We start from the raw sequence: 12779 nt of genomic DNA, 5'->3' as shown, positions 1-12779 counted from the left end.
GGGAGGCTGAGGCAGTAGAATCACTTGAACCCAGGAGGCAGAGGTTGCAGTGAGCCAAGATCGTGCCATTGCACTCCAGCCTGGGCAATAGAGTAAGACTTTATTACAAAAAAAAAAAAAAGAGAAGTGTAAAAAACAAGGTATGCCTATGCAGCAAAAGAGACTGTTCTAAATTAAAAGAGAAAGATCCAATCCATGGTAGAGGTTGGACAAACCAGCTACAAAGGCCATTTTAAGGAAAACTGGGGAAATTTGAATATATAGTAGGCTTTATATGATGTTAAGAAATTACCATCATTTTTGTTGGATGTTATAATATTTTGGCTATACATAATAAAGAATGCCATGATAGCTTTAATCTATTTTAAAGCACAGAAATATTTTTAAATACTTTAAACAGTTAAGCATGTATCAAAAATTTAGGAAGTCTTTAGACTTTTCTGGTTTTCAAGCATTCTATAATGTTTTATATTTATATATTATAGAAAGTACAAACTTTCTTTGACAGGTATATATTTATACATAAGGAAATATATGCACTTTCTATGATAAGAATGAATACACAGCTGGACACGGTGGCTCACACCTGTAATCCTAGCACTCTGGGAGGCTGAGAAGCGAGGATCACTTGAGGCTGGGAGTTCAAGGTTACAGGGAGCTGTGATCGAGATCCTGTCTCTAAAAAAGAAAAAGAAAATTTAAAAATATGCATTTATACTTAAACCCTTTTTAAGAAACAAGCAACCTGAAAGTCAATAAATGATTTAAATATGTTTTTAAGTACAGAAATAGCTATATGAAACGTGACAAAATCTATTTTTTAGAAATAGAAAAGTAACAATCAGAAAAACAGCTAAAAGAGTTAAAAGTGACTGTCTCTGGGAAACAAAATTGAAAGTGAACAGAGGTGAAGTGATGGAGGGATGTTTTTCTTTTAAAAACCTTTCAATCTACTTTATTTATTTATTTATTTATTTATTTATTTATTTATTTATTTTGAGATGGAGTCTTACTCTGTTGCCCAGGCTGGAGTGCAGTGGCGCCACCTCAGCTCGCCGCAACCTTCACCTCCCAGGTTCACGCAATTCTCCTGCCTCAGCCTCCCAAGTGGCTAGGACTATAGGCATGCGCCACCATGCCCAGCTAATTTTTATATTTTTTGGTACAGAAGGGGTTTCAAGATACTGGTCAGGCTGGTCTCGAACTCCTGACCTCAGATAATTTGCCTGCCTCGGCCTCCCAGAGTGCTGAGATTACAGGTGTGAGCCACAGCGCCTGGCCTCAAACTATTTTAAACATGTGTATGCATTACCTTGATTTGAAAATGTATTTGAATAATTGTGACAGTGTCTCTCAATATCATTATTCATCCAAATGCTACTTCCCACCTACCACTATATCTTAGAATTGAAGCAAATCTTTTCAAAGATGACTCTATTGTTTTGCAAGGTTCTGTACTATCAAAAAAAATGTTTAATTACATTCAATGCATGCACTCTACTTAATTAGGCAGGAATGCAGACTAACACATTTTAGAAAGGTTTTTCTTTATAAAGTTGAAACAAAAAGAGATTGTGAGCCAGAAAATTAAATGAACCACAACATTCTCCAAGTATTCGGGTTGGTTTATAGGTCTGATTGGTAAGCCTCAATCAAACTAAAAATGCACATCTCAAGCAACTACTGCAAATTGGCCATTAAGATTATAGCAACTTGTGTTCAAAAGACCAAGGGGACTCCCCTGGCAGCATGACTCTTGTAGTTTTTGTTACAGAAGGGGTTTCAATATACTAAAATATATTGAAAGAGTGGTGCCTTGCTTCAAAAATAGACAAAATAATCTTATGTATTTCCATGATAAAATTAAGATTTTCAATGGATTTAATGAATAAAAATGTCATCCCTGACAGAAAAACACTTCCAAGAAGATATTTTCACATAAGAATGCATTTGACATATGGTGCAAAGTTAACAGAGTTGTTGGTTGGCTGGTTTGGTGGGTGTGTGGTTAACATTTTTATTAATTAAATCTTGCATTAAACATAAGTAAGTTATCTAATGTGTAGTACTTGATCTGATTTTTTTTTTTCTTTTGAGATGGAGTCTTACCTGTCACCCAGGCTGGAGTGCAGTGGCGCAATCTTGGTTCACTGCAACCTCCACCTCCCGGGTTCAAGTGATTCTCCCACCTCAGCCTCCTGAGTAGCTGGGATTACAGGCACCTACCACCACACCCAGTTAATTTTTGTATATTTTAGTAGAGACGGAGTTTCACCAAGTTGGCCAGGCTGGTCTTGAACTCTTGACCTCAGGTGATCCACCCACCTCGGCCTCCCAAAGTGCTGGGATTACAGGCGGGAGCCACTGTGCCAGGTCATGATTCTTAAAGTATTGTATAAATCATAGAGATAAATGAAAAGTCATCTAAAGAAAGAAAAACACCATTACATTGAAAGAATAGTCTCACCATTTAGTAAATTGGGATGGCATATTAACACAGTCATATTTTAATTTGGTGGGGCAGCATTGACATGTCACTCCTAATCCAATTAATCGGTCAGTTTTAACTCAGTAATAAGTTTAATCAGTTGTTATTGCTTTATTCAACAAATAATTATTGAGCACTTATATGCAGGCATTATGCTAGTTTCTGGCAATACGGTAGGAATCGAGACAAACGTGATCCCCACCTCATGGCGATTAGAATATAGTGAGGAAGACATATCAAACAAGAAATTAAAATGTAGTACAATCATCGTGTATTAGTCCTTCCTCACACTGATATAAAGAAATACCTGAGACTGGGTAATTTATCAAGAGAAAAGGTGTAGTTGGCTCTCAGTTCCGCAGGCTGTATAGGAAGCATGATGCTGGCATCTGTTCTGCTTCTGGGGAGGCTTCAGGAAACTTAAAATTATGGCAGAAGGCAGCCGGGTGTGGCGGCTCGTGCCTGTAATCCCAGCACTTTGGGAGGCCAAGAAGGGCAGATCACTTGAGCTCCTAAGTTTGAGACCAGCCTGGCCAACATGGTAAAACTCCATCTCTACTGAAAATACAAAAATTAGCCAGGCGTGGTGGTGCACACCTGTAATCCCAGCCATGTGGGAAGGTGAGGTGGGAGAATCGCTTGAACCCGGGAAGCGGAGGTTACAGTGAGCAGAGATCGCACCACTGCACTGCAGCCTGGGTGACAAAGTGGGACGCTGTTTCAAAAAAAAAAAAAATTATAGCAGAGGCAAAGGGAGAGCAGCACTTCACATGTCTGGAGACAGACATGGAGCAAGAGAAAGAGGGGGAGATGTCATACATCTTTAAACAACCAGATTTCAGGGCAACTCACTATCAGGACACCACCACCAAGGGACGTGATGCTAAACCATTCATGAGACCCACCCCCGTGATCCAGTCACCTCCCACCAGGTCCCGCCTCTAGCACTGAGGATTACGTTTCAGCATGATATTTGTGCAGGACCACAAATCCAAACCATATCACAGTGTTCTTAGGGAAGAGGTAGAGGAATGCCTTGAGACCTTGTTGCAAGGAATCTAACCATCTCACTAAAAATACACACCAGGCACCTCCCAGCCCTTTCTCTAGCCTACCCTCTTCATCTAGGTTGGCAATCCAAGAGGAAATCCTGAGTCCCCAGGGATTTTGGTGGTCGGGCAAGAGGAAGGCTGTCACAGCTGAACCCATGATGCATTTACCAAGCACAATCTCCGTTAGTAATGCGGTTCATGTTGCATTGTTTTCCTGGGAAATTCTTAACAGGCTTTGCCTCCCAGGTGGGGGTGGGAGGCCCTTGGCAGAATTACTGAGAAGGGATGACTTTATGGAGAGCTCGTCAGACAGGTCTAACATAAGCTTGCTTCTAACCTAAATATAGATACTAACATTGCATCACCAACTAATTCCGGAGGACCTGTTAAAATGAATCTGGAAAACCTAGATCACCTCTAGTCCTTTGAATTAGATGGATGGGGAAGGACTGTCTGAGCAGATTGTGAAATTCTAACTATAAGCAAAAAAATGTGTATGTATCCTGTTAGTCAGATTGGCATCGCATTCTAAAATACGGGTTTTGTTTATTTCAGAATGTTCTCATTGTTGAGGTAAGCTGGCATTTCCTTTCCATACTTGGAGGTTGAAAGACTCTAATGGTGAGTTTTAAACTGCACACCTTGTTATCAAATTGACCAAGGATTTCTTGAGCTCCCACTAGGTGCATGCTCTCCAAATTTAATGAATACGGGCCAAATAGCATCCCTGATTTCAAATAATGTAGAATAAGAGCTTGGCAACAATATTTGTGGACGACTTTGTCCTTTTTGTGTATCCAGTTCCACGTATCTCTGTGTTGATTCTTATACTTCTTTGTGAATCAGACAAGTTTAAAGAAGAGGAAACTAGCTCACCGAACCAAATTCATTTCACAGTGAAACCAAGGTTAGAACTCTGTTTACCCTGAATTCAGTGTTTTTGCTAAGGACCTCTGACGATTTTGAGAATTCTCAAATACTTTCAGCATGAAAATCATAAACACAATAAATTAAAAATGGTGAGCTATGGGGAAAGCTATGGTTTTGGGTTTTTTTGGTTTTGTTTTGTTTTGTTTTACGTTTGTTTTTCTGTTAAAAAAGAGAACGTGGGATCCCTATGGCAGTAGTGGACTAATACAGCAAATGGCCACGTTTCCTTCAGGAGCACGCTCATCTCATCAAACAGCAAAAAATTCAGGGGAGCTATTTTCAACCTTTTGTTACACAATTGCCTGTGTGCGCCATGTGTATCTGGAGTTCTTGCTCAGTATAACCCATGGAGCAGACCCTCTCACCAAATGAATTGCCCAAGCCTGGTTACATTCAGACCTGTTGTTTTGATAATCAGCTCGTGACAGCTGATTCCTGTCCTTAGGACAATAAATCGCGGCTGCCCATTCTCCTCTAATTGTGCAGCAGCTCATCAGCGGAGATGAGCCCGAGCTCACTGCAGCCATGGACCCTCAGAATTCACAGGCTGTCACCAGCTGCTGTCCAGACACCTCTCACTTCCCAGCCATAGAATGCCCTATTGAGTGGGGGAGGACGAGGGGGAGGCATTTATCCATTCAGTGTATTCAGATGTACATATCCATGAAAATTCATGTGCCTTGTATTGTGTTACATAACCTCAGGGCCAAATTTAGTCCTTGAATGTGCATACGCGAGTCGAAATGTACTCAATGAGGAGTCCCACATGCTGTCCAAAGGCTACATTTGGCCCTTCAACACAGCTAAAGGATTCAAGGAGGAAAGAGTCTCCGGTAGATTCCCCAAAACTCAGCTTCCAGAAAGAAGTGCCTGTCTAAATAAAACATAACCCACTCCTCCTCCTCCTTTGGCTCCAAATTGGATGGCATTTTTAATTACGATGCATTATTAATCAGGAGTATCGCCCTGGATGAAAAGTCTGTTGTGCTGCTCAGATGCACTTTGTTGAATTTATCTGTCCTTTCTGCAAAGGATGTCGTCGGAACTGGGAGGACCATGAAAGCACTACTCAGCAATATAGAGAAATACAAGCCCAACATGGTTAAGGTAGCCAGGTGAGTTGGACATTCATAGCATGGTGATTTCTGGTTTTCCAAGCAAGACCAAAAGGTATGCTAACACAGGATGCTCTTTCCAAACAGTATAATATATTCCAATCTAGTGACCTTTTCCCCTGGGGTATTACAGTTTGATCACACTGAAAAGCAGCCCTTGACTGCTAGCCTGAGAGAAGAAAGGGAAGACGACGTGCTTCACCATGTTTCTGAGTTCCTCTTTACTGAGCCTCCATTAGCTGTTTCCAGGAGCAGCTGGATGAGCCCCCGTGCAATTGCTCTTCTCCCTTCATTTTTTTGTTTGTTTGTGTTGAGACACAGCCTTTCTCTGTCGCCCAGGCTGAAGTGCAGTGGCACAATCTCAGCTCACTGCAACCTCTGCCCTCTGAGTTCGAACAATTCTCATGCCTCAGCTTCCCAAGTAGCTGGGACTACAGGCGCCTGCCACCGTGCCTAGCTAATGTTTTGTATTTTTAGCAGAGATGAGCTGGGGTTTCACCATGTTGGCCAGGATGGTCTGAACTCCTGACTTCAAGTGATCTGCCTGCCTCAGCCTCCCAAAGTGCTAGGATTACAGGCATGAGCCACTGCACCCGGACCTTTTTTTTTTTCCCCTTTAACAGGAGACAGGGTCTTGCTCTATGATCACAGTAGGGTGATCATAACTCACTGCAGCCTCAAACTTCTGGGCTCAAGTGATCCTCCCACCTCAACCTCCTGAGTAGCTAGGTACAGCTACCCCCTATTTTTTGTTTGTTTGATTTTTTGTTTGAGATGGAGTCTTGCTCTGTCACCCAGACTGGAGTGCAGTGGTGCAATCTCAGCTTACTGCAACCTCAGCCTCCTGGGTTCAAGTGATTCTCTTGCCTCAGACTCCCATGTAGCTGAGACTACAGATGCATACCACCATGCCCAGCTAATTTTTGTATTTTTAGTAAAGATGTGGTTTCACCATGTTGGCCAGGCTGGTCTCAAACTTATGAGCTCAAGTGATCTGCCCTTCTTGGCCTCCTAAAGTGCTGGAATTATAAGCATGAGCTACCATGCCTGACTGACAGCTACCTTTTTTAAAAGTTTTTTATATTTTATCTATTTTTTGAGACAGGGTCTCACTCTGTCACCTAGGCTGGAGTGCAGTAGTGCAGTCATGGCTCACTGCAGCCTTCAACTCCTGGGCTAAAACGATCCTCCCACCTCAGCCTCCCAAGTAGCTGGGACTACAGGCAGGTGCCACCACACCCAGCTAAATTTTTTATTTTTTTGTAGAGACAGGGGTCTCGCTATGTTGCCCAGGTTGGTCTTGAACCTCTGGGCTCAAGTGATCCTCCCACCTTGTACTCCCAAAGCACTGGGATTACAGATGTAGGCACTGTGCCTGACCTGCTGTCTTCTTTTTATCCAGAACCATCTATATAGTGCCACAGTAGCAAAATATGTGTTTCAACTACATCTTTTAATGATGCTTGCTTCTATTTACAATTCATAGAGATTTGATTGGGTTCACTAAAGCATGTCTTTTTTAATGGTAGTTTGTTGGTGAAGAGAACACCCAGAAGTGACGGCTTTAAACCTGACTGTAAGTGATTTTTAGTTTTTTGTTTGTTTTGTGCTTGTGGTGTTTCCTTTTATCTTTAAGAATCTTTGATTTCCTATTTGATAGCATTGCAAATGGAGTTGAAACTGTATAGGGCTGATAGTCCCACAGATTCCTCATGGTCTCCCCCACCTTGATAGGGAAGACAGAACCCTTTAAAATGAGGGTCTTCAATGTTGTAATTTGCGTCTTTCACAGGAACTCTATTCCGTGCATTGGGTATTTTTATTTGTATGTTTCACACAGCACCTTAACTACAGAGAAGTCAGCTGAAAAGTTTCAGGGAGTAGAGGAAGACCTGATCCCACTGGACTGACTCAGACACTTAGGATCCCTGCCTTGGCCTCTGTTCTCACCAGTCAGACAAGGAGAGGTGCTATGGAGGTTTAAAGGGAGTCTCATGCCATCATCCGGAACTATTACCAGACAATGCACAACGGTGACCTTTAGCAAGCCTGAATTGTAATGCACAGAAGGGGAAATCTAAGACAGCTCCCCATCACCTCCAAACCAAAGCTCCGAAACACAGAGAATTAGCAGAGCAGGTATCTCTAGATACCATCTTCACACTCGACTTCAGATGTGTGTTCTGTAGGGCTTCCTCATCGAGTACACTCCTCCCTTCTCCCAACAATAAGCCTAGTTCTAACTCCAGGAAGGATAAACATGCAGCCTGATTATTTATTATTCTAACACTAGAGGCGAATTTTTTTCACTTGCATAGGCAGCCTTCAGCTTGATTTTTATAACTTACATTTGCTCCAAAGTCCCTAGGATAATTTGGCTACAGTTCTCTTCAGCAAGCTGAACAAACATTAGCGAAAGAGAAGCACAGTATGGATGGGTGACATGCCAGCGACATTTAGCCAGTGACTCTACATTCTAAAAACAAGTTTCATTCCTGTGCTGGATGTGTTAACTCTAGACCATGTCAGTTCTGGGCAGAGAGACCCAATCGCATGTTCCCATCTATTACTAGTATGAAAGGTATAATCTGGATGTAGTGAAGGTTGCTTGAGGTTACTTAGCAGAAATTGTCTAACAAAATAGTACAGGATACTCACTGTATAGATAAGATTTTAACTGAAGTTGAAAAACATTCACTTCAAACATATCCGATTAATGACAAATTTCTTATATCACTTATAATAACAGCAATAAAATAATAGCAGCTAACACTAGGAAGAGGTTGTGATGTGCCACGCACTGTTCTAAGAGCTATACAGAGATTAGCTCCTTTCATCCTCACAATAGCTCTCTAAAGGTAGGAGCTGTTATTATACCCATTTTACAGATGAGGAAATCAAGCACAGCAAGCTTAAATAGCTTGCCAAAGTCATGTAGCTGTGAGTGTCAGACCAGTATTAAGCCCAGGCAATCTGGTTTCAGTCAGTGCCCTGACTCTTCCACTACATCTGCAAGTAACATCTGCTATGGCAAATGTAAGTGTAGGAGCTGCCCGCATTTACCAGTTAAGGATAGGTCACTCTGATTCATGACTGTCCTGCTGATCCATCATCCTTTTATTCTATGACATCTCAAGGTTTGGCCTTCTAAATAAGCTTTGGGCTCTCATTTTCCCAGTGTGAGTTGCCCTGCCTGATGGAAGGATTGCATTGCTCCCTGTCAAGTCATTATTACAACGCTGATTACAAACAGGGTTTCTTGGGATTTGCTCATATTATTATTATTATTATTATTATTATTATTATTATTATTTTGAGACGGAATCTGACTCTGTCACCCAGTGCAGTGGCGTGATCTCGGCTCACTGCAACCTCTGCCTCCCAGGTTCAAGTGATTCTCCTGCCTCAGCCTCCCAAGTAACTGGGACTACAGGCACATGCCACCACGCCTGGCTAATTTTTGTATTTTTAGTAGAGACGGGGTTTCGCCATGTTGGCCAGGCCAGTCTTGGACTCCTGATCTCAGGTGATCCACCCACCTAAGCCTCCCAAAGTGCTGGGATTACAGGCGTGAGCCACTGCACCCCACCTTTTTTTTCTTTTTGAGATGGGATCTCACTTTGTTGCCTAGGCTGGTCTCGAACTCCTGGCCTCAAGTGATCTTCCTGCCTCAGCCTCCTGAATAGCTGGGACTGCAGGCTCACGCCCAGCTTCATATTCTTTTAGCTAGCTCAGAATCTCTGTTCCTTCTTTCTCTCTGGATTTATGAGGCTTTGTACTTTGTGTTCCTTTCTCCTGATTGATTCTTTCTTTTATGCTCAGTGTAACTGCTGACCTCTTCTGCTCTCACTTCTCCTCTCTGATTCTTTTTTTCAAGAAACTCTGCAGTTTGGAGGAATCAAGCAGGCTTCCTAGCAAGGGACTGCATAATGCACCCCCCTAGTAAATAAGCCCCTCACCTCCAGTACTTATTTTCCTAGCAAGGGACTCCATAATGTAACCCCCTAGAAAATAAGTACATCCAGTCCTGTCTGTGAGCAGGAACCAGTTGTTTTCTTGTGAAAGCATCGTTGGTCACAGTCACTGTGGAGACAACTTTGCCTGGGCTATAAGCCCACTGGCTATACCCAAGTACAGTTTCATTAAAAGTAAGCAAATAAATCTCTCACCTATATTACTGTAATAAACAAACTTGTAAGTTTCCAAAGCACTGAAAAAAATTTGAAAATCATTGGACCGTGCACCTTTATTCTGTTTCAAGACCTCTGAAGAAGGAGAGCTATTGTCTGTTCCTTAAGAATTCTCTCCAATAAGTATCAGCCAGGCGTAGTTGTGCATGCCTGTAGTCCCAGCTACTCAGGAGGCTGAGGTGAGAGGATCACCGGAGCCTGTGGAGGTAGAGGCTGCAGTGAGCCATGATCACACCACTGCACCTCTGCCTGGACGACAAAGTGAGACCCTTTCTCAAAAAATAGCCAGGTTCAGTGGCCCATGCCTGTAATCCCAGCACTTTAGGAGACTGAGGCGGATGGATCACTTGAGGTCAGGAGTTCGAGACCAGCCTGGCCAACATGGTGAAATCCCATCTCTATTAAAACTACAAAAATTAGCCAGGCATGGTGGCACACGTCTGTCTTCCCAGCTACTCGGGAAAATGAACCCAGGAGAATTGCGTGAACCCTGGAGGTGGAGGTTGCAGTAAGCCAAGATCGTAGCACTGCACTCCAGCCTAGGTGACACAGCGAGACTCGATCTCAGACAAAAAAAAAAAATCCTTTCTGATAAAAAATCATCATCTTTTCAATGAATTCTTCTTTTGCTTATCATAAGTACCTTGCACTGTGCTTAAATCCACTTCGTCTCATTCTGCCCTCAATAGAGAGCTCATTAATATCCTCTGCATCACAAACCCAAAGACCAGCATTAACGCAACCTCCACATTCTCTTCCTCAAGTTGAACAATCCCGTTGCCTTTCATCTTGTGTCCTGGCTTTTGCTTTCCAGCCCTTTAAACAGCCGAGACACTGAGTACAGCGGGAGAATTGCTTTCCAGTTGCTGTGGCCCACACACCTGTTCACATAATGCAGCATCGTAACGCCTTCTGCTTGAACTTTCCTTTGTGTTGTTGAGAATGTTTCCTTTGGCATCGTATCACTGCATATTGCTTGCTTTAGAACACCAGGGCCACGTGACTCAATTATGCATATTTCTTATTATGCACCGGGCTTCCTGAGCCATTTCTCAACTCTGCATGCTAGATCAGTCATTCTTCATTGTAGGTTGGCTAGTTTGCCTTGCCTCCTTCCTCCTGAGTAGTCCTTCTGGTCCAGGTCCCTCTTGAGCTTATCCTGTGCGTTGCTCACCGTTTCTCACTCCCTCCTGCCTCAATGAAAGGTCCTCAAGTTTGAGTGCCGACAGCAGCATATGGTGACTTGCATTTATATAATCTAAATTTTGTTCCTTTTTTTTTTTTCTCTCTTTTTCTCTCTGCTAAGATGCTGGATTTGAGATTCCAAACTTATTTGTGGTGGGATATGCCTTAGATTACAATGAATACTTCAGAGATCTGAATGTAAGTCTTGCATGAAAATTCCTAACCCCCCTTTTTATAAGAACTTAACAATTTAGAAATGTATTGATTGCGTGTTAGTGATGTCTTCTATTGATTGAGTATCTTCTATGTCAGGAGTATGGTGAGCACATTGCATCCATACTCCCAATTAACTCCCACTACTATTCTGCAGGGTAGGTATCAGGATGATGGAGGCAAATTATGATTATCTCTATTTCATACTAAAGAAATAGGAAGCTAAAAGCAGAACTATGGTTTGACACTGATTCTTCTCCATAGTCATTGACTGTGCTCAACCAACCATAACAATAGCCAATATTCTATATACTGATTTGTGTCAGTGCTTGAACTCTAGCAGGTTTCAATTACAGGGGCATGCAGCTCATAACTCTTCCGTCTTTGGGGGAAATGATCTCACCACACAGACGTGGACCCCCAGTGTGGACCCCAGCTGTGTGACCCTGACCAACACTGTATGATCTAGAAGTAGACAACTTACCCAAAGTGGACCAATCAGTCTCTGTCTCCTGGGAATCAGAAACTTAAACCAAAAGTCACAGAGACTGAGCGTGTTCAGACTTCAGCCGCTAGGACAGCAGTGCCCCAGACAGTATCCATAGCATCATGGGTGAAAGTCTCTGGAGCTGCCCTTGTTCCTGCCTTCTAGTTGCTTCATTGCCCAGTTCGTCCTTGGATTCTGAGAGCTACCCCAGTATTCCACCAATAAATTTCCCCTCCCCCCTTTTAAAGACACAGGGTCTCGCTCCAGGGTCTCACCTAGGCTAGAGTGCAGTGATGCAATTAAAGCTCACTGCAGCCTTGAACTCCCAGGCTCAAGCGATCCTCCCGCCTCAGCCTCCTGAGTAGCTGGGACTACAGGCACACACCACTATGCCTGGCTAATGTTTTTACTTTTTGTAGAGATGGAGTCTTGCTATGCTGTCCAGGCTGTTCTTGAATTCCTGGCTTCAAATCATGCTCCCACCTCAGTCTCCCAAAGTGCTGGGATTACAGACAGGGGCCACTGAGCCCAGCCAAATCCTCCTTTTTTCCTTACATTAGCCTGGCCCCATTTCTGTTGCTTTCAATCAAAATATTCCTAACCCTTTGCTTGTTGCCCAAAAAGGGTTGAATAAGAGCCCATGTTGTGCTTGCCACTGTTATTTCTCCATTCACCCAAGCAGTTGTCATCTTACCAGTAGGAGACTTCAGTTTCTAGCAGGGCTAAACATGCTGCTCCCTCAGCGTTTCTGGGTTTTAGGGACCTGGGGAGCCAGATTCAGTATAGGGCTCCAAACTAAAACCACAAAGGCCCTTTTGTCAAGCATTTCAATGGGTCTCTTTAGATTTTACCCACACATATAAATACACACATTTATATTTAAATGATCAATAGCCAATTACAGGATGGCATTCGGTTATGACTGCATCACAGTTTCTGTGTCTCAGATTTTGTTAAGAAACTGATGGGTTTAAATCCTTTGTTGTTTCAGCACATATGCGTCATCAATGAGCACGGTAAAGAAAAATATCGAGTCTAAAGACAAGAATTCTCACCACTAAAGTCCCAGATAACATCATACTTACGCCTGTTCTCGGGAAGCCAGCTGTCAAGTTTGTC

The 12779-nt window shown here is 42.7% G+C and overlaps 1 protein-coding gene across 1 annotated transcript in view; it reads left to right on the top strand.

The window, feature by feature from the left end:
• The window catches only part of PRTFDC1 (phosphoribosyl transferase domain containing 1), a 124578-nt gene extending 111799 nt beyond the window's left edge, over positions 1-12779 (top strand). Inside the window, exons 5-9 of the mRNA XM_012002008.1 lie at positions 4096-4113; positions 5503-5585; positions 7115-7161; positions 11082-11158; positions 12652-12779. Coding sequence (XP_011857398.1) covers positions 4096-4113; positions 5503-5585; positions 7115-7161; positions 11082-11158; positions 12652-12699 — 273 coding nt within the window. The 3' untranslated portion in view covers positions 12700-12779. The remainder of the gene's footprint in view (positions 1-4095; positions 4114-5502; positions 5586-7114; positions 7162-11081; positions 11159-12651) is intronic.

This window comes from Mandrillus leucophaeus, unplaced genomic scaffold (genome assembly GCF_000951045.1).
Source record: "Mandrillus leucophaeus isolate KB7577 unplaced genomic scaffold, Mleu.le_1.0 Scaffold673, whole genome shotgun sequence".
Classification (NCBI taxonomy): domain Eukaryota; kingdom Metazoa; phylum Chordata; class Mammalia; order Primates; family Cercopithecidae; genus Mandrillus; species Mandrillus leucophaeus.
The sequence above is the reverse complement of the archived record's forward strand: the minus strand, read 5'-3'. Positions and strand labels throughout refer to the sequence as shown.